Genomic DNA, 22,414 nt, shown 5'->3' on the forward strand with positions numbered 1-22,414 from the left:
TGGTTTGGGCCTGATTTTCTGCCTCTGAACCAGGACAGCTTGCAATCATTGATGAACTATGAGTTCTGAGTTGTACCAGCAAATTCTACAGGAAAATGTCAAGGTATCTGTCTGTGAACTGAAGCTAAACAGAAAGTGGGTCATGCAGCAAGACAACAACCCTAAACACGATTGTTCTATCAAAGAATGGTTGGAGCAGAAGAAAGTTAATGTTTTGGATTGGCCGAGTCAAAGTCCCGAGTTTAATTCTATAGAAATTCTGTGGAAGGACCTGAAGTGGGCAGATCATGCAAAGAAGCCCACCAACATCCCTGAGTTGAGACTGTTCTGTAAGGAGGACGATGTGCAGGGCTGATAAACAGTTACCAGAAACGTTAAGTTGAAGTTATTGATGCAAAAGGGGGTCACACCAGTTATTGAAAGCAAGGGTCCACATACTTTTGCCTCACACAGATATGTAAGATTGGATAAATTTCCTCAAAAAAAATAAACAAGTTCAATGTTTTTGTCATTTGTTTAATTGTGTTCCCTTTGTCTAGTTTTAGGACTTGTGTGAAAATCTGATCATGTTTTAGGTCATATGTATGCAGAAATTGAGAAAATTCAAACTTTCAAGCACCACTGTATTTGACGTAATTGATGATGGTGCCCCCAAGCATTGTATTGCTATTTTTGTTTTGCCACTGGTTTCCATTAATTTCATCATAAAAATAGACATGCTTTGATTTAAAACTTGCTTGAATTAGATCACATTTTTTATTCATCACAGTGAGTTTTCTGGCTTGTTATATGTGTTTTTGTGTATGTAATGTTATATACTGTATAGTTGGCAACACAATCATAAGTGTAGATTGATTTGTATTGTATCATTTTTTGCACTGACAATTAAGTGACATTTTTACTGCGATGAATTTCCTAATTTAGATCTCTATTAGTTGATTCTGTTGTAAACAAATTCTTGGGACCTGACTGTTTGGAAGATCTAACATCTAAGAGGCAGCTAAAGTATAAAGAGGTAAATGGACTAAAACATGCTAAAACAGTGATATGGTTCTTAATCAAGTGGGTTTCTGTTTGTCTTTCATCAGGTCGAGCCATCAAACATGTGAAAGAGTCCATTTTCACTTCAGAGGCTGGAGCCAGACGCGGAGTTCCCAAGGTCCTGGTTGTCCTCACTGATGGCCGCTCACAAGATGATGTCAACAAAGTCTCCAAAGAAATGCAGATGGAGGGTTGGTATTTTACAGACCAAACAAGAAATAACATTGTTGTCAGTTTACTGTAAGTGCTGAAAAATATTAAATTGATAATGTATTAACACTGTGCTTATGTACAGTATATAATTTGTTGATATTGGTGGGTTGTGTGTGTTGTTTTTTCATATTTTCTTGTAATTCATATATGCAGCTGAGATGAAATTAAAGATAGATCCTATTCCCCCACTCCTTATCATCTACACTAACCCAAACCTTACGTTTTTAAATATGTTAATGTTTTATTTGTTTATTTTAACACAAGGATTTTAATGGCATTTAATTATTGCTGCTCAGTCATTGCTGCGAAACCCATAACTCTAACCATCTGTTAAATTAGGCTACATTATCACTTACATTGACTTTTAAACATAACATGTTGAATCTTCCTATTTAATCCCATTCCCAGGCTATATCATCTTTGCAATTGGCTTCGCGGATGCGGATTACGGGGAACTGGTGAATATAGCCAGTAAGCCCAGTGATAGACATGTCTTCTTTGTGGATGATTTGGACGCTGTGAAGAAAATAGAAGAGCAGCTCATTACCTTCGTCTGCGAGGCTGCCACTGCCAGTGAGTGACACCACCTTTTGTTTAAAACAGAGATACAGTAAGAGACAGGGAGGAAAAGGAGTTCAGAAAAGTCAGACAGAGTGAAAGAGCCAGAAAGAAGATTGAGAAAGGACTCTTGTTGGTGGAGAGACATAGGAAGAGAGACAGATTTATTTGATGTTTGGGAATTTAAAATATGAGGGATGAACTAACAGACTCTTTTCTGTCTTTCAGCTTGTCCATCTGTATTGATGAGTGGTAACACAATGACAGGTAAGAGGTGTAATTGACAGGAACAATACATATATACTGTACAACGGTCAGACAGGTCCAATCACACTATCAAAAGCTAATGATGATGATTGCAACAACATAATGACGGTGCGCACTGTAGTGGCGGTAATGATTGTGATTACAGTGATCACACGGAGGAGGAAGATGCTTGTTGTGACGATAATGATGGTAATAATAAAGATTTGTCTCCTGCAGGTTTCCGCATGATGGAGAAGTTTGGCCTGGTAGAGAAGGAGTACAGCACCATACCTGGAGTTTCTCTGGAGCCGGGTTCGTTCAACAGCTACCCCTGTTACAGGTTACACCGTGACGCTCTGGTGTCACAGCCCACCAAGTGAGTAAGAACAAGAGAAATCTACAAACACACAAGATATGAAAACAATTTTTGTTCAGTCACACCAGCAGTTTTCTGATCACTTTCCAGCAATTCTGTTTCAGTTGACAAGCAATGAAATATGGGCACCATCTGGTAAGGGGTTAGATTTTCATGGGTTGCTGTGCTTACTTAAACCTCCACTCTGCTGCCTCCTACTCTTCATAGTCACTAGTACTGTGTTCTGTTATAGCCGAACACACAATTTAGCTGTTCACCTTGATGTATTTTCTTTTTTCTGTTGTTAGAAAACAATTCAAAAATGGAATCTGTTAACCAAGGTTAAGAGTGACTCCGAAGTTGCCAAAAAGCCCTTGATCAAATCAGTATGTTATGTTTGCATAAATAGAGGTCAACCTGTGTGATCGGCTACATCGGCAGACAAAATAAGTGATATCAGACAAAGTTGAAGGTGACAGTTTAATTTGTTCGAGTGTCATTGAGATCAATATCCCTCCTCCAACAGACACCTGAGAACAAAAATACACAAGGTTAGAAGATGATTCAGTCTCACAAAACAATCATCACCACACACAGACGCATTAATTAATAAATCACCATTATATTCAAAAATATCTGCACATTAAAATGTTCCTCTCAGGAGCACCTCTAAGTCATTACACATGCATGGTACCAGAAACCAGTGAGTCATTATTTGTTCTACACAGCATCCGTCTGTATCATTATCAGTCATCAAGTCATAGATTTTTTTGTTTTTAATACTGCCAAATTCTGCTCACTACCATTTCACCCTGAATTTCTTCAGAATTTCAAGGAGTTTCAAGGAATTATTTTGAGCCTACTAATGTTTATCCATCTTTGTTTGCTTGCTAAGTGACTCTCCCTTCCTCTCCTTGAAATGGGGTGTGGTAACTGTGTAGTCAGCAGGACACAAACACCAGAAGACTTTGAATTATCAGCCAGCAACACACACACGGTCCTAGAACTATTCCACAGTCCTGCCAATGAAAATGACTCGACTTTCTGGCTAATAGCAAACCACAGGGGAACTGACGTAAAAGCTAACATGTCAAAAATGTTCCCTTTATCTTTGTTTGGATAATCTTTAGGACAAAAGGGTTCACCAGGAACACCTGGGCTGTGTTACTGTACACTTGCTGTCTTGCACGTCCGACATACAGTACTTGTCCCCAGTGTTAAATAATAACAGCCACAAACATCTTGAAGATTGTAGGTTTTGAACCTTTTCTGAATACTATTGAATCAAGACTGTATTTCCACACGTGGCAGTACACTGTCTGTGCCCTCTGTGGAAGTCATTTTAAGACTTAAATGTTTTTGCACCGTCTTTCCTCCCTTTCAAAACTTACACTAATTGCAGTTTTGACAAATCATCATATTTTTAAGATAAAAAGCAATTTAACGGAAGCAGGAAACAGATCATTGCAATTATGAATTAAACATGCAATTTTCACTAATCCCTACGATTCCTACAGCCAACTAACACAAAAGTAATTTGGCAATTTCTGTCTCAAAGCAGGAAAGCAGCTGCTAAATTAAAGCATGTTTTGCCACAATAATCAGTTACATGTAAAAACTGCATCTCAGGTGTCATGTATGAAAATTAACATAACATGTCACCAACAACTGGAAGGGTCTACAGTTTATACAAAAGGCAAAAAACATAGATGCTTGCATTTATTAGGATTTACTGCATGCTGCAAATGCCACCAGTACACATTTCACACCCTATAGCTACCTGTGGAACAGACTTAAAGTGCAAGTCCTTTAATTCTATTAGATTATTGTAAGTATTAATAATCCAATTTGTCCAAGCTGATCAATGCAACACAGAAACTTCCCAAAAAGTAAACTCAAATTCTAATTTATTATATGTCTGCTTTTCTCCTATGGATCATATACATGGATTTTAATTTTCATAGCTCACACAGGACACTTTTAGGGGCTATTGTAGCGCTCAGTTTGATTAGACTGGGTTCAATCAGTAATTAATAAAGTGATGACAAAGATTAAAGGTTTTGTGGTCATGTCTTCAGGTGTCATTTGGAGTTCACATTGTGCATTTCAAATGGGTTTCAAATTGAAAATTTAGACCACGGCCACTAGAAAAATAACACGCATCAGAGCATTATGAGATGCTGGAAGCAAAGGACAGAAAAAAATTACCAGAGAGGTTTTCAGGTTCAGGTAACGTTCAGCCAGCAATATACTGCAGGGAAATATGCACTATAAAACCCATGTAGACAAAAACTTAGCAGTAATATTCAATGGCTGGCTAATGTGCTCCCATATTATCTTTCTTTCTGTTATCTTGTAATTTGGGAGCTTTTCCGTGGTTTTTATGTCATCCAGCTTTAAGTTTTAGACTCTTGTACTGTGATTGTTCAGTTTGTGAAAAGTGACATTGACGAGAGCTCTGAAAAGTTGAAGCAGAGATGATTTGAACATAAAGTGCTTGGAGGCAGCTGCACAAAAAAGGCTACGCTCTCTGATCAAAAAAGAAACTGGTGCTCAAAGACAGTCTGAGGCAGCCAAACGCACTCTGAAAGCATTCAGACGAGCTGAGAAGAGACAATGGCACTTTGAAAGAGACACCTAGTGGGTACATGCCTTTAGGGCACAGCAAAGCTCACTATCTGTGTGCATGTGTGTGTGTGTGTGTTTGCCTTTGCTTTCATGTGTGTACCAGGTATCTTCACCCTGAAGGTTTACCCTCCGACTACACCATTTCTATGATGCTCCGGCTACTTCCTGAGACTCCGCAGGAGCCCTTTGCATTGTGGGAAATCCTCAATAAGGACAGCGAGCCATTGGTGGGACTGATTCTGGACAGTGAGTTTGAATCACTTCACTTGTTTTTTGCTTCTTAATCTCTTCATTGGCTCACCTGCATCACAACACATCACAGTTTGACAAGTACAGGCTCAAACAGCAGATGTGTGCTGGCTCCTGCAGTCCAAATAAGCAGTCCAAAACCAATGCGTCCAAATAAACCGTGAGAGTGCATAATGCAGTAGTTTTCAGACGTAGGGCTGGAGAGAATAACTAATTACAGCTGGGATACAACTGCATTTCTTTCATCCAATATAATGACATTTACATAGAGACACAGAGATACCTGAGCCCTTCTCCTCTGTTTGTAGACGATCTCCTTTGTTTGACCCTCTTTTAATGGGACAGGCTGTTAATGAGGGGAAACACAATGACCTCAGACTTTGAGGTGCTGATCCTCAAATGCCTGACATTGTAAACTTGGGACCACAGTTTGATAAAAAGCCATTTTTTTCAAGCCAAAACAGATGGGATGACGATGAAAATGGTATCACAAGATTGACCACGGTCCAGTAGATTTTTGTATCAGTAGGAGTGTCTGCTGAGCGATGTCACAGAAACACTCCACACCAGGAGGAGTCAATTAAAGTGGTTTGAGTACACAGTAAGAACTCTCCTCAGGCGTCAACCTTTGGAGGTGTTTCGGACACCACTGACTTTGAGGAGACTTAGAGCAGACCCCTCACCTGCTGAAGAGATGATATTACCAGCTGGCCTTGATGAGCCTGGGATCCCCAGGAGTAGCTGGAAGACACCGAAGGGAAAAAAGTCATTTTGTCTGCTCTGGTTTTCCTGTTGACCCTGATACAGCTACATAACGGCAACAAGAAAAAATAGATTTGTATTTTGAGTTTTGGTAAATGTTCGGCTGCTCCTCAGAGCTTTCAAGACATTAATGGCTGAAGAATTTATTAAGTTAGGGAGAAATGTTTTATGATCCACAATTGAAGATGAAATGAAAATATTTATTATTTTTGTCATCTTGACCTCAGTAAATTGGCCCAGAGATTTGAAATAACCTTACAAAGTTAAATTTGCAGAAGTTGCACCATCATTATGTAAACTATTTGCATAAAGGTGAGTGGAGATTAGAGTGCAAAGCAACAAAATTATCATAATTTTTATAAGAAAATGAACCACAAAACAACACAAATACCTCTGCCAGAAGTTTTGGTAATCAAAGGCAAAGCTGGACTTTGTGGACTGTCCAGTGATCCATTTACTCATTCGCACACTTTTACTGTTTTATCTTCCAATAATGATCTGACAATCTTTGAGTTTTCAAACACACACATTTCATTGAGGCAAATATCACATTTATATTTAGAATAATGTTATGTTGTCCTGTTGTTGCTCTCAGTGCTTTGTGAAAAACAACCTTATCATATGGGTTTTGCAAATTAAAGATGACAGGGATTTCATATCTATATCACAATGGAATTATATGAAATGATAAGTTTATACATGTATCAATAAAACTGACATGTGATCATTTGTACTTTTTCAATAATATTAATCTTGATTTTCTATGAAATGAATGGAAACAGCAGCTCAGCACAAAAATGCAAGTTGTTTGTTGCTACTGTATGTTAACTGTTGTTTCTAACTAGATCTTTAATAGTCTAATAGTAGAAACCAAACAGAGATGGTGACATGCAAGATAAATTCTTATCTGATAAACCATCTCTCTTTGTTTCTCCTCACTCACTATCACCTCTGTCACCCCACAGACTCTGGAAAGACCTTAACGTTCTTCAACTATGACTACAAAGGAGACTTTCAGACCGTCACGTTTGAAGGAACTGAAATCAAAAAAATCTTCCATGGCAGTTTCCACAAGGTTGGTCTTTATTTAAGTGTTTGATTGTTAATTACTTGACTTTGAATGGTAAATGATAAGACTGATTGGTCATTTTAGTCATTAAACAAGTAGAAAGTAAAAACATTGCATTTATTGGTTATAGTTTCAAAAATGCATATGTGCTTGCTTTTTTTTCATATTATTATAATAAGTAGAGATTTTTGAGCTTCTGGCAAAAAATAATCACTGCTTATGTGTAGATATCCAGACTGTGCAGGTCCGTTAAAACTAGAACCACATCAACGCCAGAGACAGCCTGTCCCACAGTAGCTACATGTGCCAGTTTGCATCACACATCAGTTTAAGAGTCCAAATCCACAGTGCAGTTTTTAGGTAGGACACCTTGATAAATATTCAGATCTGCTGCACTGAAACTCTGCAGCACAGAGGGGAAGCGAGGGAGCTGGAAGCTTGCTGGCAAGCTGCTGAGAAAGAAACAAAAATAAGATCTGCTGCAGTTTGATGTTTTTGAAGTTGTGGAGCCTGTCGGGTGGTTTTCCAGTGGCTCTTTGGCTGGAACTTTTCTCTTGACCTGTCAACACTGCTGTGGTTAGTGTGCATGTGTGTGTGTGTGTGTGTGTGTGTGTGTGAGTATGTGCAGGTGATGATAGCCCTCCTCCCTCTTCCCTCCCACTCTCCACTGTTCTCTCTACACCCAGTTTATTTTATTTTTTAAACTAGTGGAGTGTGTGTTGTGGGAGTGAAGCTGCAGATTTCATCACCCTTTAAGACCTTTTTGTGGTATCTGATGAAGTCGTTGTGGACATTTGTCATTACTATTGACATTTATACACTTAATAATTACTCTTGTAAAAAAAAAAAAGTATTATTAATCTCTCAGAGCCAGAAAAAAACAACCATATCAAAGTACAGACCAAATGAAAATGATGTGTCAGTTCAACCAATCTTCAGTGGTAGTTTTCCTGACCTCAGACTGGAACACCAGAGATGTTATTGGTTTGTCCTCCTATTAAATTCTCTGAAAAAGACATTTCACGTTTCCGTCAATCATTCAGATTCTAGCCAAACATTTTTATGGAAATTATGTTGTATCAAATTAGTCAGACTGAATGGAAATGGCAAATTTTGATGGCATTCCCTCAATAAAAGACAATTTTCTGCTCACTTGAGAGGAGAAAGTGTTTTGTGAAAAAAGAAATTATGGGATAAATAGTGATGCAAATGCCTGTACTGAATAAATAATAACATTGGTTTGGCCTCAACAGCCCAGTGAATCACTAATTTTCATTACAAAACACTTTGGCATGAAATATCAACATTATCTGATAAAAAATATTAATAACTTGTCGAATAGTAATCAGTTCTTTTGTCCTCACAGACGTTCTTTTTGAATTAGCACTTTGTTCAGGGGTGTATTTACTTCAGCAAGGCTGATGGAAATGAACATTTGCATGTATTGTTTGTGTTGTTTTGTTACATTTTGAAAGATTGGTTAGCGTTTGTTCGACAAATGGATGGAAACATAACTTGAAAATTAAATCAGGGAAAGTCTTTCAAAACAATATTTTTTTGCGTTTGACCTGCTGTTTTTATAGTTTCTTCAGTGGGTCTCTGTGGATTTCTGCTGAAAACAAACCAACACCAACTCTCTCTGTCTCTTTCTGTCTTGATCTCGATTCTCAAAATTCAGGGAGTAGCTGTCCATCATTCTCTGGGCCTTTTGTCTTCTCCATAGTTGTCTGTCTTTCTGTTGGAGAACATGACAATGTTCAGAGAGGGAAGAGATGCAGAAAACTGCCTGACCAGAGGAAGTGTATGTCTCTGTTTAGACAGGATGACAAGTGAATAAGAGGAGTGTCCATGTTCGTGTGCATGTTTGTGTGTCAGATATAAAGGGATTACCATATGAAGACACCTTGTGTTGAAGCAGGAATACCCAGCAGGATCCGTCACTGCTCAGCGAAGCAGACACATACACAGACACAAACTGGGAGGTGAGGGAGGGGAAAAATGAGAGGAAAGAAGCAATAGATATGATTGAATGTGAGATAGAAAGAGAAATACAGGCAGAAAAACGCATGGAAAAAAACAGAGAGACAAGTAGACACAGAGGAGAAAAGAGAGTAATTTTCTGGATAACTTGCATATTGCTCAGAGCCATATTACACTCCAAAAGTGTATGAACACCATTTTTGCATCTCCTCAAATGATCAAACGTCTGCCATTAAGAGTGTGAGCGAGCAGTTAAAGCTGTCATTGTGCACCATAAAAAAAAATACACCCAGCTCCCCAGTTTATAGTACTTCACAATATATATATATTAGTGGAACTAAAAATTCACTGCTAATCAATTCATCCATTAGTGGTTCTTATAAGTATACATTTAAATCTATACATCTGTACATTCAGAGGAAGAGGAAGACATAATAATGCAAACAGAAAAGCAGCAACTAGTAATAGAAGTGTTGCCCATTAAAGACACTCTGTTGGGATGACTGGAGCTGTGTTTGGTTGAAGTTTAACAACATGATGATTAATCTGGATAGAAGCTTAAATGTTAACAAGTAAAATGGGATTCATCAGTTTTCTTGTGCCTAAATCTGTAGTAGTTAGGAATGTTTTCCTGGTTTTCATTTTCAAACCTCAAAATGGGTGAAATTGTTTAAAATATATGTTGTCTGTGAGCAGTTTGAATTCAACTGCAGGCTCACATATTTGTAATGACGGGGTGAGAAAGTGCAATAAGGATCTCCTACTTATCTGTTTTAGGGTTTTAGCAGACTGAGGAGGTGGGAGGATTTAGACAGTGGCAAGATAGTAAAGGGATATACAAGATTAGTAGAGGGGGAATACAAGTAGTGCATTTACACCTTTCTTGTATAGTAAGTGATGTGAAGTCTTAAAATAAACATTAAGTATATTTTTGCCTGTGTATAGAAGTCTAGTATTTGTGTCACACACGAGCATTTGTACTCTAAGAATGACACTCGCTCAAAGGATATTTTTGATAGACATGTTTTTACTGGGTGGGAACATTTATTTTTTTGCCTTACACTTTTGTTCAGTTTTTGAGTATATGTTGTTGAACATTATGGTGTTTTAGATACAGACCACATTTTAATAGCAGGTGCAACTTGGGCCAAAATCTTGACTGCTTTTTATAGTCAATATGCTAGCCTCAAAAACCATTTCTTGATCACTTCATCACCTTGGTGTTGCCTGTCAACACTGCAGATGTCTCTCGTTTAAAAGAAATTCATCATTAAAACTGTTTCCACAAATATCAGTTCAGAGATATACTGTAGAGTTATTTCTGTTGTGTCTACTTATTAAAAAAAAAAATCCACATATGACCGTTGCCAAGTTACTCATTGAGCACAGACAATGTCTCCAGCTGCAATGAAACTTTTGTTTATCTTTCTAATGTTCCCCACATAGCAATAGGCTACATCTGTGCCAGAGGTGTGGTCATCTCTGGATTTAATGACATCAGACAGATACTGAGCAGGAGCAGCTAACTTTGTTGAAAATTTAAAAGAGCAGTTTGTGGATTATTAGTTACAAAGCTATAAAGTTTCATCCTTCATGAAAGCAGCATTTCATGGTTGCTGACTATAGAGTGAAGAGGAAAGGGGCCACACATATGGCACACACACACACACAGGCATAGATGTAGACATACATGCATGGATGTAAATGCTTAAACATACAGTACATTTACATACTCAAAAAATCCTGCAAACTTTTACAAGCATAAATTTACATACAAAGCACACAGTATGCATATACTCAAACATACACATGCACAGTGAGCACGCATGGGCAAGAACACGTGTTTTTAAATGCAGGTCAGAGACTGCCGAGCCGAGTCAGCAGAGATACTATGATGACAACCTCATCAACTTCAACCACATTATCTCACACAAAAATGTTTAAAAACTGCCATAACAATTTAAGTGTGTGTGTGTGTGTGTGTTTGTCTGGGCACCAAATTTCCAGTTCCATCTTTGTATCAGAGACACTAATTCACTTTGTGTTTAAAACTTTATTCACTTGCTTCCTTCTCATCCTCACTTGTTTCCTTCCACCTTTTCATCAGCCATATTTCAGTGTTAAGATAGCAATGCATCGAATATTCTGGTATCAACTTGCTTTTTTCATCTCTTCAAATCAAGAATAAAACATGCTTTCAGATATTTTATTTTATTTATGATGTTAAGGCAGTCTGCAGTGAGTATAAAATATGCCCAGAGATTAAAACTATTAAAGAAAGTCCAGGCTTTGTACCATTTTGCACAAAGAAAACCTTTCAGTTTTTGTGCTCCTGTTGATTTAGCTCTCTTTGTCCTCAGTGAAGAAGTTGATAGCTCAGTGTTATGGGTTTTTGCTCTTAGTTATTAGCTATTAGTAAATACAACAGAGTTGTTATTAATTTTCAAAGATAATTACAAAGTCATATGTGCGACATGACAAAGATAATGTAGCACTGTCAGTGCTTTTGAAAATAAAAAAGTAATTTGTGTTGCGTCTGAAAAGTGAAAAGAAAAAAGAGTTCTGGCAGAGAAAAAAGGAACAATCTGTTGACAGAGACACAAACAAATGAGGTGCTTTGTAATTCACAATGGTACTTTTGATGTCTAAGACAACATTAGCATCAGAAAACACATGTGTGTGTGTATGTCTGTTTCCCTGTATATGTGTGAGCATAGGATTTTAGGATTTTATTAGGATCCCCATGATGCAGAACATCAGCTACTCTTCCTCGGTCCACACAAAACATAAAAGCCTGACAGATAAAGACACTTACAGACAAAACAACCAAATGATATTAAAATCAGAAAAGTATATCTAACAATATTCTTTGTCTCAAACGTATTACTATACTCATTCTTATTCATATCCACTCATATATATTAAACCTTCAGTGCAGAACTTTTACACATAAATGAATGTCCATTACATTCAAGCCCTTGCCAAACAAGTTCACACAATGCCAATTAGGCCTATCACCGCCAGATAAATCTCTCTGTATTTCATGGTATACCAAGTTTTTAAATGTCATGTCAGGCATGACATTCCTGCGCTGGTTGTCTGTCCGTTAATCATGTGGCTCTTCTAGACTCTCCAAATGTTATAGGACCGAATGGATCCAATTCTGATAGTGAAACAAGTCATTTTGTCGGGGTTTATTCACCGTTTTACAGCCGCAACAGTAGGTTACGGCCAATGGTGTATGAGCATACTGGGACAAATCCTGGTGGGTCAGTGGACCATCAAAAAATACGGTTTTGGGCTGGTGGACCATCAAAATATATTGTTTTTTACTGGCCCTCTATGTGTACTTGTCATTCAGGGTGCACATGAGAGCATGCTGCATACCCCCTTTTAAACTCACTATCAGAAGGGGGAGACAGAAGTCCCGCACTCCAGCTTTAATATACACTAAATTCATAAGCACTGAATATACGTACAAAGTGAAATCTTACAACATATTCATATACATAAAAAAAAATGTACAAAGTGTGATTAATGTGGTTACAGGCGTAGGGCTGTTAGGTGTTGCTTCACTTGTTTTTAAAGCTCACTTTATTGTGTGCTTTAGCAATCTGAGCTGAGTGAGCTCCGTGCAACAATGGCTCGATATAATACCACACATTGCTTTGATTGTGCTCTAGATTTAGGAACTGTGTAGTGACCTCTGATGGCATGTCTGGTGGGGTAGGTAAGTATGTTAGAGCTGAAAGTGAGTTGACTATACAAACAATCAGGAATTGTCAATACATTAATGTTTCTAATAAAAACAAGGAGTGATGCTGTCAGCAGCCTCTCCTCAACTTTTAACCAAGAGAGACGGGCTGCTTTGTTCTGAGCCAGCTGCAGTTTTTCTAGATCCTTCTTTGCAGCACCTGCCCATATCATAGGGCAATAGTCTAGATGTGATAAAACTAGAGCCTTTATTACAGATATATTCCTCCCCATCTTTACAACAAGAGAATCTATATCTTTTCTTCTACTTGCTCAACAGCTACATTGTTCAACATCAGATTCAGCTGGAGTCTAGAGTTCAAGGAGTGATTTGTACCAAATACAATGCTCTTAGTCTTTGATATGTTTATTACTAGTGACCCTTTCTAGTGCTGTCTGCAACTCTTTGTTTATACTCACTTTACACAGTTCAAAACAATTCTTGCCTTTCATGGTCTTTTATACTTAAATATGATGGCTCACAACTTGATTTTGGTATTTCCTGCCTTAGTTAAAAATGATCATTAAAATATTTGGGCAAGGTTTAAAGGTTTAGCAATGAAAGACCCATCTGATTCAATGAAAGATGGAGTTGAGTTACTCTTTCTGCCCATGATATAGTTTAAGGTACTCCAGAGCTTTTTTCCATCATCCTTTATATTATTTATCTTAGTTTCATAATACATTTACTTCTTCTTTCTGTTCAGTTTAGTCACATTGTTCCTTATTTTACAGTATGTCTGCCATTCAGATGTGCAGCCAGGATTATTTGCCACTACTTTTGCTTCATCTCTTTAAAAACATGCATTTTTTTCAACTCCTCATCAATCCACGGTGCACTAACAGTCAGTTTCCCAACAGCTGCGTGTTTATCAATAACTGGAAGCAGCATATTCATAAATACATCAAGTGCAGCATCTGGGTTCCTCTCTTTACTCACTTCAGACCAACAAATATTTTTAACATCATCCAGATACGAGTCACAGCAAAATCCCTTGTATGATCTCTTAAAAACTATTTTAGGCCCAACCTTTGGAACTTTGGCTTTCTTGAATATAGCTACTTGATTACAGATACAGCTTTGGAGCAAAATTCTCCAGTGTTAGTGTAAATATGATCAATGCATGTGGATGATATGATTCCTGTACTATTAATGAAAACCTTGGTAGGTTGATTTATGACCTGGACCAGATTACAAGCACTGGTTACAGTGAGAAGTCTCCTTTTCAGCTTGATGAATATTCAGGTCTCCCAGGAAATAAATCTCTCTATTCACATCATATACTCTATCAAGCATTTCACACAAATTATATAGATATACTAACTGTCAGAATTGGTGGCCTATAACAGCAACCCGACAGCAAAGGCTTTAAATAAGGCAGGTGAACCTGCAACCACAACATTTCAACAGCACTTGACATTAAGTTCTCTCTGAGCTTAACAGGAATGTGGCTTTGAATGTATATTGCAACTCCTCCCCCACAGTTATCCCTGTCCCTTCTCTAGATGGTATATTCATGTATTGCCTCTGCAGCATTATCAAATGAGTCATCTAAGTGGGTCTTGGAGAGGGCCAGAATATGAATGTTGTCTGACATTAGCAAATTATTGATATCCTGAACCTTATTTCTGAGGCTACATATATTAACATGGGCTATTTTTAGCCCTTTCCTGGGAAGTTTATCAAATACAGACATAGTGTAGAAAAGAACAGACAGTCCAAACAGCAACATCATCAGTCGTGTGTGTGTGTGTGTGTGTGTGTGTGTGTGTGTGTGTGTGTGCGTGTGTGTGTGTGTGTGTGTGTTATGTTTGTTATGAACCCATAGACTTGGCTCTTTCCACTCAGTCTTTTGGGAGGGAGAGTGGACAATGAGTCTGTCGTATTGGATGTATGCAATGTTCCCTTTACCTCCTTCAGCTTTCATAGCTGGAATGAGTTCTTTTCGCCTCTGGCCTCAGTATAGTCCTCATTGAGGAATATGTTAAGTCCTTTCAGTTTATGGTCTCTTTCCAGAACTGCCATCTTGTCCTTGAATTGTATTGGCCCTAGTCACCTGTCACCTGAGTTGGTTCCCAACCTGTTGGCATGCTCCACTTTGATCCTCTTTTCATCTATCTGTAGCTTTACAGTGAACATCTCAAAGACCTCGTCCTCAGATTCCTCCCCGCTCTCTCTCAGGAATGCTTTCTACAGTTACATTATTCCTTTTGGATTGACCTTCACAGTCATTGATAAGACTCATTCACACACAGTATTGATGTCGGTGAGTGCATCTTTGCACTTTTGTCATCTCCTTGCAAGTCTTTTTTAGGTCTTCTTCCACTTCTTTATGGGAGAAATGCAAACTGATCTTTAGGTCCTAGACCTCTTTAATCATATCGTCCATTCGTTGGTTAGTAGAATCGACCAAGATTTGGACAAAGCCATTGAAGTTGTTTTCTCACTGCGTTAGTAACTGCATGTAGACATCTTGTTGTTGCTTTAAAAGATCTCACACCTGTGATAGACTGACACAGTCCTCTCCTTTATGTTTGGGTGTCATGATTGGAGCGTGGGTTAACACTGCACCACGTAGTTCCAGAGAGAGATAAATTTATCCTGTGCTGGCAGTAGTATTAGCTGTGGATGGATCCAGTAGAGTCCAGCCAGCCATCTGACCTGCCAGGAGCAGCACAAAGTGAAAAACAGTATGCTACTTTTATTTATTTTATTCACCCTCATTGCATCTGGTTAGGGTTTTTGTTTTTCCTTGTTGTGCTGATCTATAAAAAAAAAAAATGATCTGAAGTCTCAGTTTGGGGGTTTGTCTCCTGTCAGCCTCACTGTTATCTAATGCATCTCAGAATAACAAAACAACAACAAAAAGAGTTGTAATAAGTGTTTTTAACAATCAAATTAGTTTCTAACTCATCTAGTCATGACAGTGCAGAGGCCCAAATAATGTACTTTAATTCAAACTTGTAATATACTTCATTTTACACTTAATCTGCACTAGATTCTGCCCTCAGATATCGTCATATTGACTGTGATCCTGAGTGAAACATGTTTCCATAAATAGGTTGAATAAGTAGAAAGTTAAAATTCTGCTGAAAAACAAAGATGAAAGAGTTTGATGTTCTAGTGGTATGTTAAACTTACTATTTTTATTACTGAAGGTAATGTTGTGAATACTTTTTATATCTTCCAATTTTATAAGAGAACGGTTGCAATAAATATAAGATATAACTGAAGCAAGTTGACTTACATACACCACAAAAAAAAGGAATGTAATGGATGGAGGAAAAAACACATCCACAAATCTAAAACACAGTGGTTGTTTGTATCCTGTATGTTCATGTATGTGGAAATGTGTTGGAAATCATTCTTTTCACATGCATGTCAACATTTAATATAAAGAATGTTTTACATAGTTTTGTTTGGTACATTTGAATAGCATGAAACATTAAAGTGTAAAGTGGTGTTAAACATATTATATCAATCTGTGAGAACATAGCCATAACAAAGCTGTTGATCAAAACAAACCTGATACCTGATACGATTTCTGATACCTGCTACTGTTGGCATCAGACTGTTCCTTGACCGAATGGTTCAAAATAGTACATTTTCAAGAATAAACTTCCTCCAGACTGAAAATAAGTCTGAGTCATTGCTGGCGTAAATGGAGGAACCAGCTAGTCTGAAGGAGAGTGACAGGCAGCTTTAACACAGGTACATACACACACACACACAGAAACATATACATTTATATACCATTAGACATTTCAATGTCCTGTATTCATTCCCTAACCACTAATGTTAACCTTAACTGCAACCATTAAATGCCACAAAATACCAGCAAAATGTTCTCACCTTAGAGGATTTCGACCACACACACACACACACACGCACACACACACACACACACACACACACACACACACACACACACGCACACATGGTCACACACACAGTCCTGCCCAGTGAAGTGTGCATAATAGAGGATGAGAACCAAAAGTCATTATAAAACAGTCGTCCAGACGTCAGTTGAGGAATGGGCTCTGACACTCAAATATGAACTTTGTCCATTAGCTGCACCGTGTTACTGTGTATAGAGGTGTATGTGTTGCACACATGCATTCATGTTCCTACAGTATGATATACAGTACATGATTTTTTTTTTTTTTTTACTGATTGTTTAAAAGAGAGAATCAAAAAGGGAGAGAAAACATTTAATAATGAAACATGCAGGTACTAATAGTCTGGTTTATTACAATCCATCACAAGGATGCAGCCCCCGTTGCTCATTAACCACACAACCAGATGAATTTCACGGATCATAGCGCTGGCAGTGGTTTCCCCTAAGGAGGCAGTTTGAGCCTCCAGCACTGACTGGACGGGCCAATTTGTGTGCTTAGATGCTTTTAGCTTGTGTTTATAACAACACACATAAGCAAAGGAAATAATTCTCACTGTGATTAGTCAGGAAAGAGCTGAAACTCTCTTGGCTCTCGAACACATACTGTAAGTGGCAATTGAATGTTTTATGTTCTGGCTGATCACAGAAACAAGAATTGTGAAAATGCTGCACTTGAAATGGTGCAACAACTCTGTTTTATTGACTCCAGCTACTGAATTGTTTGTGTTTATGTCTGGTCACATTTTATGGCAATAATGATGAGTAATACAAATATGAGGATTAACGACTGAGACATTGAGACTACTGAGACTTGCTAAAAAATGTGGACAGCCTATATCTATGTATTTAAACTGGTGGTGGAAGGAGAACTCATATCATTTACTGAAGTAAAAGTACCAATACAATAATGTAAAAATACTCCTGTCCTGCAATCAGACTCAGACTTAAGTCGAAAGAAAATTGAAGGCATTTTTGCAACTTATCTGCTCCACATGTGTTAGATTTAGTTAGTAGGTTTGGGAAATACTCCAAAGTTTTTCTAATGCATCTTATCGTCTCTTCATGCAGCTCCATGTGACCATCAGCAAGACAGCTGTGAAGGTGGTGTTAGACTGCTCTGTCGTTGGGGAGAAAGGCATCAGTGCAGCTGGTAACATCACCACGGATGGTGTGGAGATCCTGGGACGGATGGTCCGGTCCAGAGGCCGACGGGACAACTCTGCTCCAGTCAGTATGAATTCTTGTCTGCATCATTGTGAAGTGCACTCTAAAGTGTATTTCTGTGGTTTTTAATATTCCTGAGGTGTAAAGTACAGTTAAAAGTGTAAAAAAGTGTAAATAAATGAAATTCTTGTATAGTCAAGTGATAATTGTTTAGCTGTTATAATTGTCCTTTGAGCAGTGATTGCAATGATCAATCAGGTTTGGTGTGTCTGTGAACCATACAGCCTGTAAAATGGCAACCATAAAAATCTAAAACCATTTCAATGAGTCACTCAGTGGGAATTCACTTTATTTATTGCAAGTTGAAACGTACAAAGTGTTTTACATATACTTTGTTAGCTGTGCTTCCATAAAGAAGCACAGGAAAGACTCAGGCTGATGAGAAGGTGAGATGTCCTGGACTGCTGGGAATACTGAGAGGTGTCATTAGTACATTTTACTTCTGAACTGCTGCAAAGAAAATTATCAGCTGGAAAATAAAGAAAATGTGACATTTTCTTCACTACCAACAGATCATCTTTTACCGGCCAGTAAAGAGGATGGTCATTGATTCAGAAATATGTTGTGTCTGTCTTGTTGGGAAAGGTCTTCTCAGAAAGAAATCTGTTAGAAAATGAAAACTTATTGGTAGGTTTACTTGGCTTCTAGTTGATTGGAAGGATTACAAAAATGAAGGTACATCTGTGTGAATAAAACTAAATATAATATAATATAATATGGTATATGAACAATGTTGGCATTTTTCATAAGGTTTCAGTGTTTGACTAAAATTTGCCTGTCATGCATTTCCCAGCTAAATTTAGCTTCAATATGACAAAGGACAATTAATCTTCCTGTTATAATGACAATAAGTGATATAAGTAATGATGAAACTTTACTGAACAAGGTACAATGATTCCATAAATGATCTTTGAATTAAGTTATATAGATTATGATTGTGTAACTGAAACAGTAGCAGAGAGGAAAACAAAGTTTTCCACTAGCCGACTGAATTTTGTCCAAGTCTGCAATCATGTGTTCGTGTCTGTATGTATTTAACTTCCTAGATAAAACAGTTTCACAGCCATTTAATCCAAGTTTCCCATAGTTTAAGTAGTGTCTGTGATATGTATGTGTATTATATTTCAGTGCTTTTCCCTCAGGATTTTTTTCAGCAGCAGTGCTGCTGTGTGCATAGAGTCCACGTTGCTAGGACCCGTATTTGTGCACACCATCAGTGAAATAATTTAAAAGTACTTTAGAATTGTTCCATATACATTAATTCATGTTTATTGAGCCGTGTGTGTGATAATTTATATGAGCTTTTGACACCAGAAGGACTCTGGAGGCCCAGGTAGCTGTAGTTGTAATAAATGTCAAAGAATTAAATTCCTCAACACAGTCGGGGGGTTTGGAGGTTCTCGCCAAGAAAATTTGATGTTATTTCACTAAAACTAGGCATTCTCACATCATTGTGGACCGTATAATACTTATTTTAAAAAAAACAACAACACTGGTTGTAGATTTTCATATTATACTCAGACATTAGCAAGAAGAAAACAAATGCGTTCAATGAAGAATGTAAGCACCATGTCCTGAAGTAATCCTAATTCAGAACTGGATTAGAATAGATTTATATTTTAAATATAACCAAATATTATTTCCAGAGCAGCAACTGTAATGTTTACAACAGCAAAGTCAGTATGTAAACTCTATAATCTCTGTGTGAAGTTTAGAAAGTATGAAGAGCACAGACATTGTTAGTGTTAGTTATTCCCATCCCGTCCTCCTCCCTCTGCTGATGTGGATTCACTGCAGGTGCTGGTTTGTGAGGGGGCAGAACTGCATCTCTGTCTGTAACTAAGTTTACAAGAATTTGAAAAATTTTAAGATACGTGGCAAACTCAGATAAACAGGCTACATACAGACAGCTTTTATTTTAGCTTGTTTGTAAGAAGTCGCCATTAGTTTAACCAGGTGCTGAAATTAATCACATTCTCATGACCTAATCTGGTCTGTAGATTAAGACTAGTGGTGCCGCCAGAACATTAATTTTGTTTATTAACACTCTCAGCCTGCATGTCTTGCAGCACATATCAGCACGTTATTAGAGCTTATGAGGAGCCAAACTGTCTCTGTTGTCTCTTATCGACACAGAAAAACCACAAAACCACTTCATTTACAAAATATTGTGGTTAATATTCCATTTCTAATGCTGCCTCTGTTTTACTTCTGCAAAGCATTTTGAAATGTGTTTACTGACAATAGTGTAATTGCTATATTAATGGAATTGGTTTATGTTCATTGGTGTGTGTACTCATGCATGTGTGTGTGTGTGTGTGTGTGTGTGTGTGTGTGTTTTTAGTTCCAGCTCCAGATGTTTGATATCATCTGCAGCACATCCTGGGCCAGCAGAGATAAGTGCTGTGAACTGCCAGCATTGGTAAGAAACTAACAAACATGCACACACTTTTCTCTCCTCTCCTCTCCTCTCCTCTCCTCTCCAAGTGTGCAGTAGCTCAGCCTGAGATAATTAGAAGGATAATTGTGGTGATGATCATACTGAGTTATGATGAAACCAGAACGATAGAACCAGAATTAAAGCCAAGCTTCTCGGGATCAGTATGAATGGCTATTAGCGCCGGCATTTCTTTGCCAGTGCTAATAGAGCTTGTGGTCAGGTGGGTAATTTCATTTATGTGATAGAATTGCACCTAATGAGCATCTTGAGAATCAACAATTTTGTCACATATACACAAGTCTGTCTGAGTGTGCCTGTTTAAAAGCACCAATGATCAGTTAAAATACACCCAAACCACAAACGGACACATTGAGTTTATTTAAACAGGTACACCTGTACAATCTGATGTAATCTATTACAGTATCATTTTTATGAAGCTTATAATGTTCAGAGAACTTTTGAATCAATTTAATCAAATATTGAGGCCGTAGTTAGTGTTTGTGACAAATAAAATCTGTATAAGCCTGTGTACTGTAGTTTTTCAAAGTTTTATGAGGTTGTTTTGATGAAATAGTTTATCAGTAGTCAAGGGGACCAAGTAAACACTGATTGAAATGTACCATCAGTTTATTGCCTCAAGCGGTTCAGCCAGTTGGGAGTCAGGGATCTGATCCAAAGACCTGAGAGGAGCTCGCCAATGATCAGCATGTTTTATAATCGTTATCTTGTTCGCTGGAAAGATTCCAGGTGTGCGTAGGTGAAGTTTTCAGAGACGCTGAATGCAGATCATATGCTCTGTTTATGTGTGTGTGTTTGTATTTTCAGAGAGTTGAAGAGCAGTGTCCTTCTATGCCTCATTCCTGTACCTGCTCCCAGGACAGCAAGGGACCCCCAGGACCACCCGGACCTCCCGTAAGAACTCGTTGTGTCTTTCATTCATTCATTTGTTCATTCGTTTAGTTACTCATCAAGACTCTTATGCTCAATCCAGCGTGAAGACCACCTTTTTCTGTCTTTTTCTGTCTTTCTAGAGGCCTATGTGCAAATTCTCAGATGTCTCCTTCCTTCTGTCTGCATTTCTTTGGCCCACCTGCCTTTTTCTATACTGTCATTTATTTATACCTGAATGCATGTAATGACAAGCTTTTAAATTCACATTTTCACTCTTCCCTCACATCAGTTACTCACTTAATCACTTTGACTCTCTCATCTCTCATTAAAAAAGTTTGTATTTACTCCAGAGAAAGTGTTTGGACCATCTATAGAGGACACTGCTGTTAAATGTCAGACTGAAACAACCAATTTACCAGTGGATGTTAAGAAAGTTAATTAAATTTAATTCAGCTCAATTCATTTTTCTTTGGAAGGAGGCAATTTGAGGCATGCAGGTTTACAAACATGGAAACACACAAAAAAATGCACACATACAGCAATACAATTTATTCACACACATTAAAAAACAAAATAAGATGGTGTAAATATTAAAAAAGTTAAAAGACGTAAGAGTTGTAACTGTCCTACAGTGTCCGATGCAAAAAAGGCGCATTATGGCAAAAAAAAGTGCATTTCTTAGTCGATACACCATTTTTAAAAATCATTTAAACATAGTTAATCACTTGTCATGTGCTCAGTTAATATCTGGTCTTCTTATCTGACATTTGATCGACGTCTCAATTTCTTAAAGTTGATATTTTTGGAATCACACTTGTCAGTTAAAAAAAAAAATCACAGACCTTTGTGTTTTTATTGAGGTGGCAGTGTGTTAGAGAGGCAGGGATGAGCTTGTAGCGTAGCTGTATTCTTCTCACGCAGCAGCAGGTAAAACCTGATAGAGGCTGAGAGATGAGAGCAAATAAATGAGCTCGTTTATGGCCTGAGACTTTTTGTCTATATTCTCTGTTCTTTTTCTCTTTTTTCTTTCTCTCTTTATCTGCCGCTCTGTCTTTTCTATTCCCTCTTCTCTCTTTTTTCCTGCATCTCTATATATCCCTGCTTTT

At 37.8% G+C, this 22,414-nt stretch overlaps 1 protein-coding gene across 3 annotated transcripts in view; it reads left to right on the plus strand.

Annotated features, from left to right (window-relative positions):
- col14a1a (collagen, type XIV, alpha 1a) overlaps window positions 1-22,414 on the plus strand; it is a 148,281-nt gene that overhangs the window by 89,489 nt on the left and 36,378 nt on the right. For all 3 annotated transcript variants that reach the window (XM_067602026.1, XM_067602027.1, XM_067602025.1), the window contains exons 28-36: window positions 1,089-1,232; window positions 1,663-1,827; window positions 2,041-2,079; window positions 2,296-2,434; window positions 5,145-5,287; window positions 7,018-7,127; window positions 17,822-17,980; window positions 20,322-20,399; window positions 21,243-21,329. In XM_067602026.1, the coding sequence (XP_067458127.1) occupies window positions 1,089-1,232; window positions 1,663-1,827; window positions 2,041-2,079; window positions 2,296-2,434; window positions 5,145-5,287; window positions 7,018-7,127; window positions 17,822-17,980; window positions 20,322-20,399; window positions 21,243-21,329 (1,064 nt within the window). The remainder of the gene's footprint in view (window positions 1-1,088; window positions 1,233-1,662; window positions 1,828-2,040; window positions 2,080-2,295; window positions 2,435-5,144; window positions 5,288-7,017; window positions 7,128-17,821; window positions 17,981-20,321; window positions 20,400-21,242; window positions 21,330-22,414) is intronic.

This window comes from Thunnus thynnus, chromosome 10, assembly GCF_963924715.1.
Source record: "Thunnus thynnus chromosome 10, fThuThy2.1, whole genome shotgun sequence".
Lineage (NCBI taxonomy): Eukaryota > Metazoa > Chordata > Actinopteri > Scombriformes > Scombridae > Thunnus > Thunnus thynnus.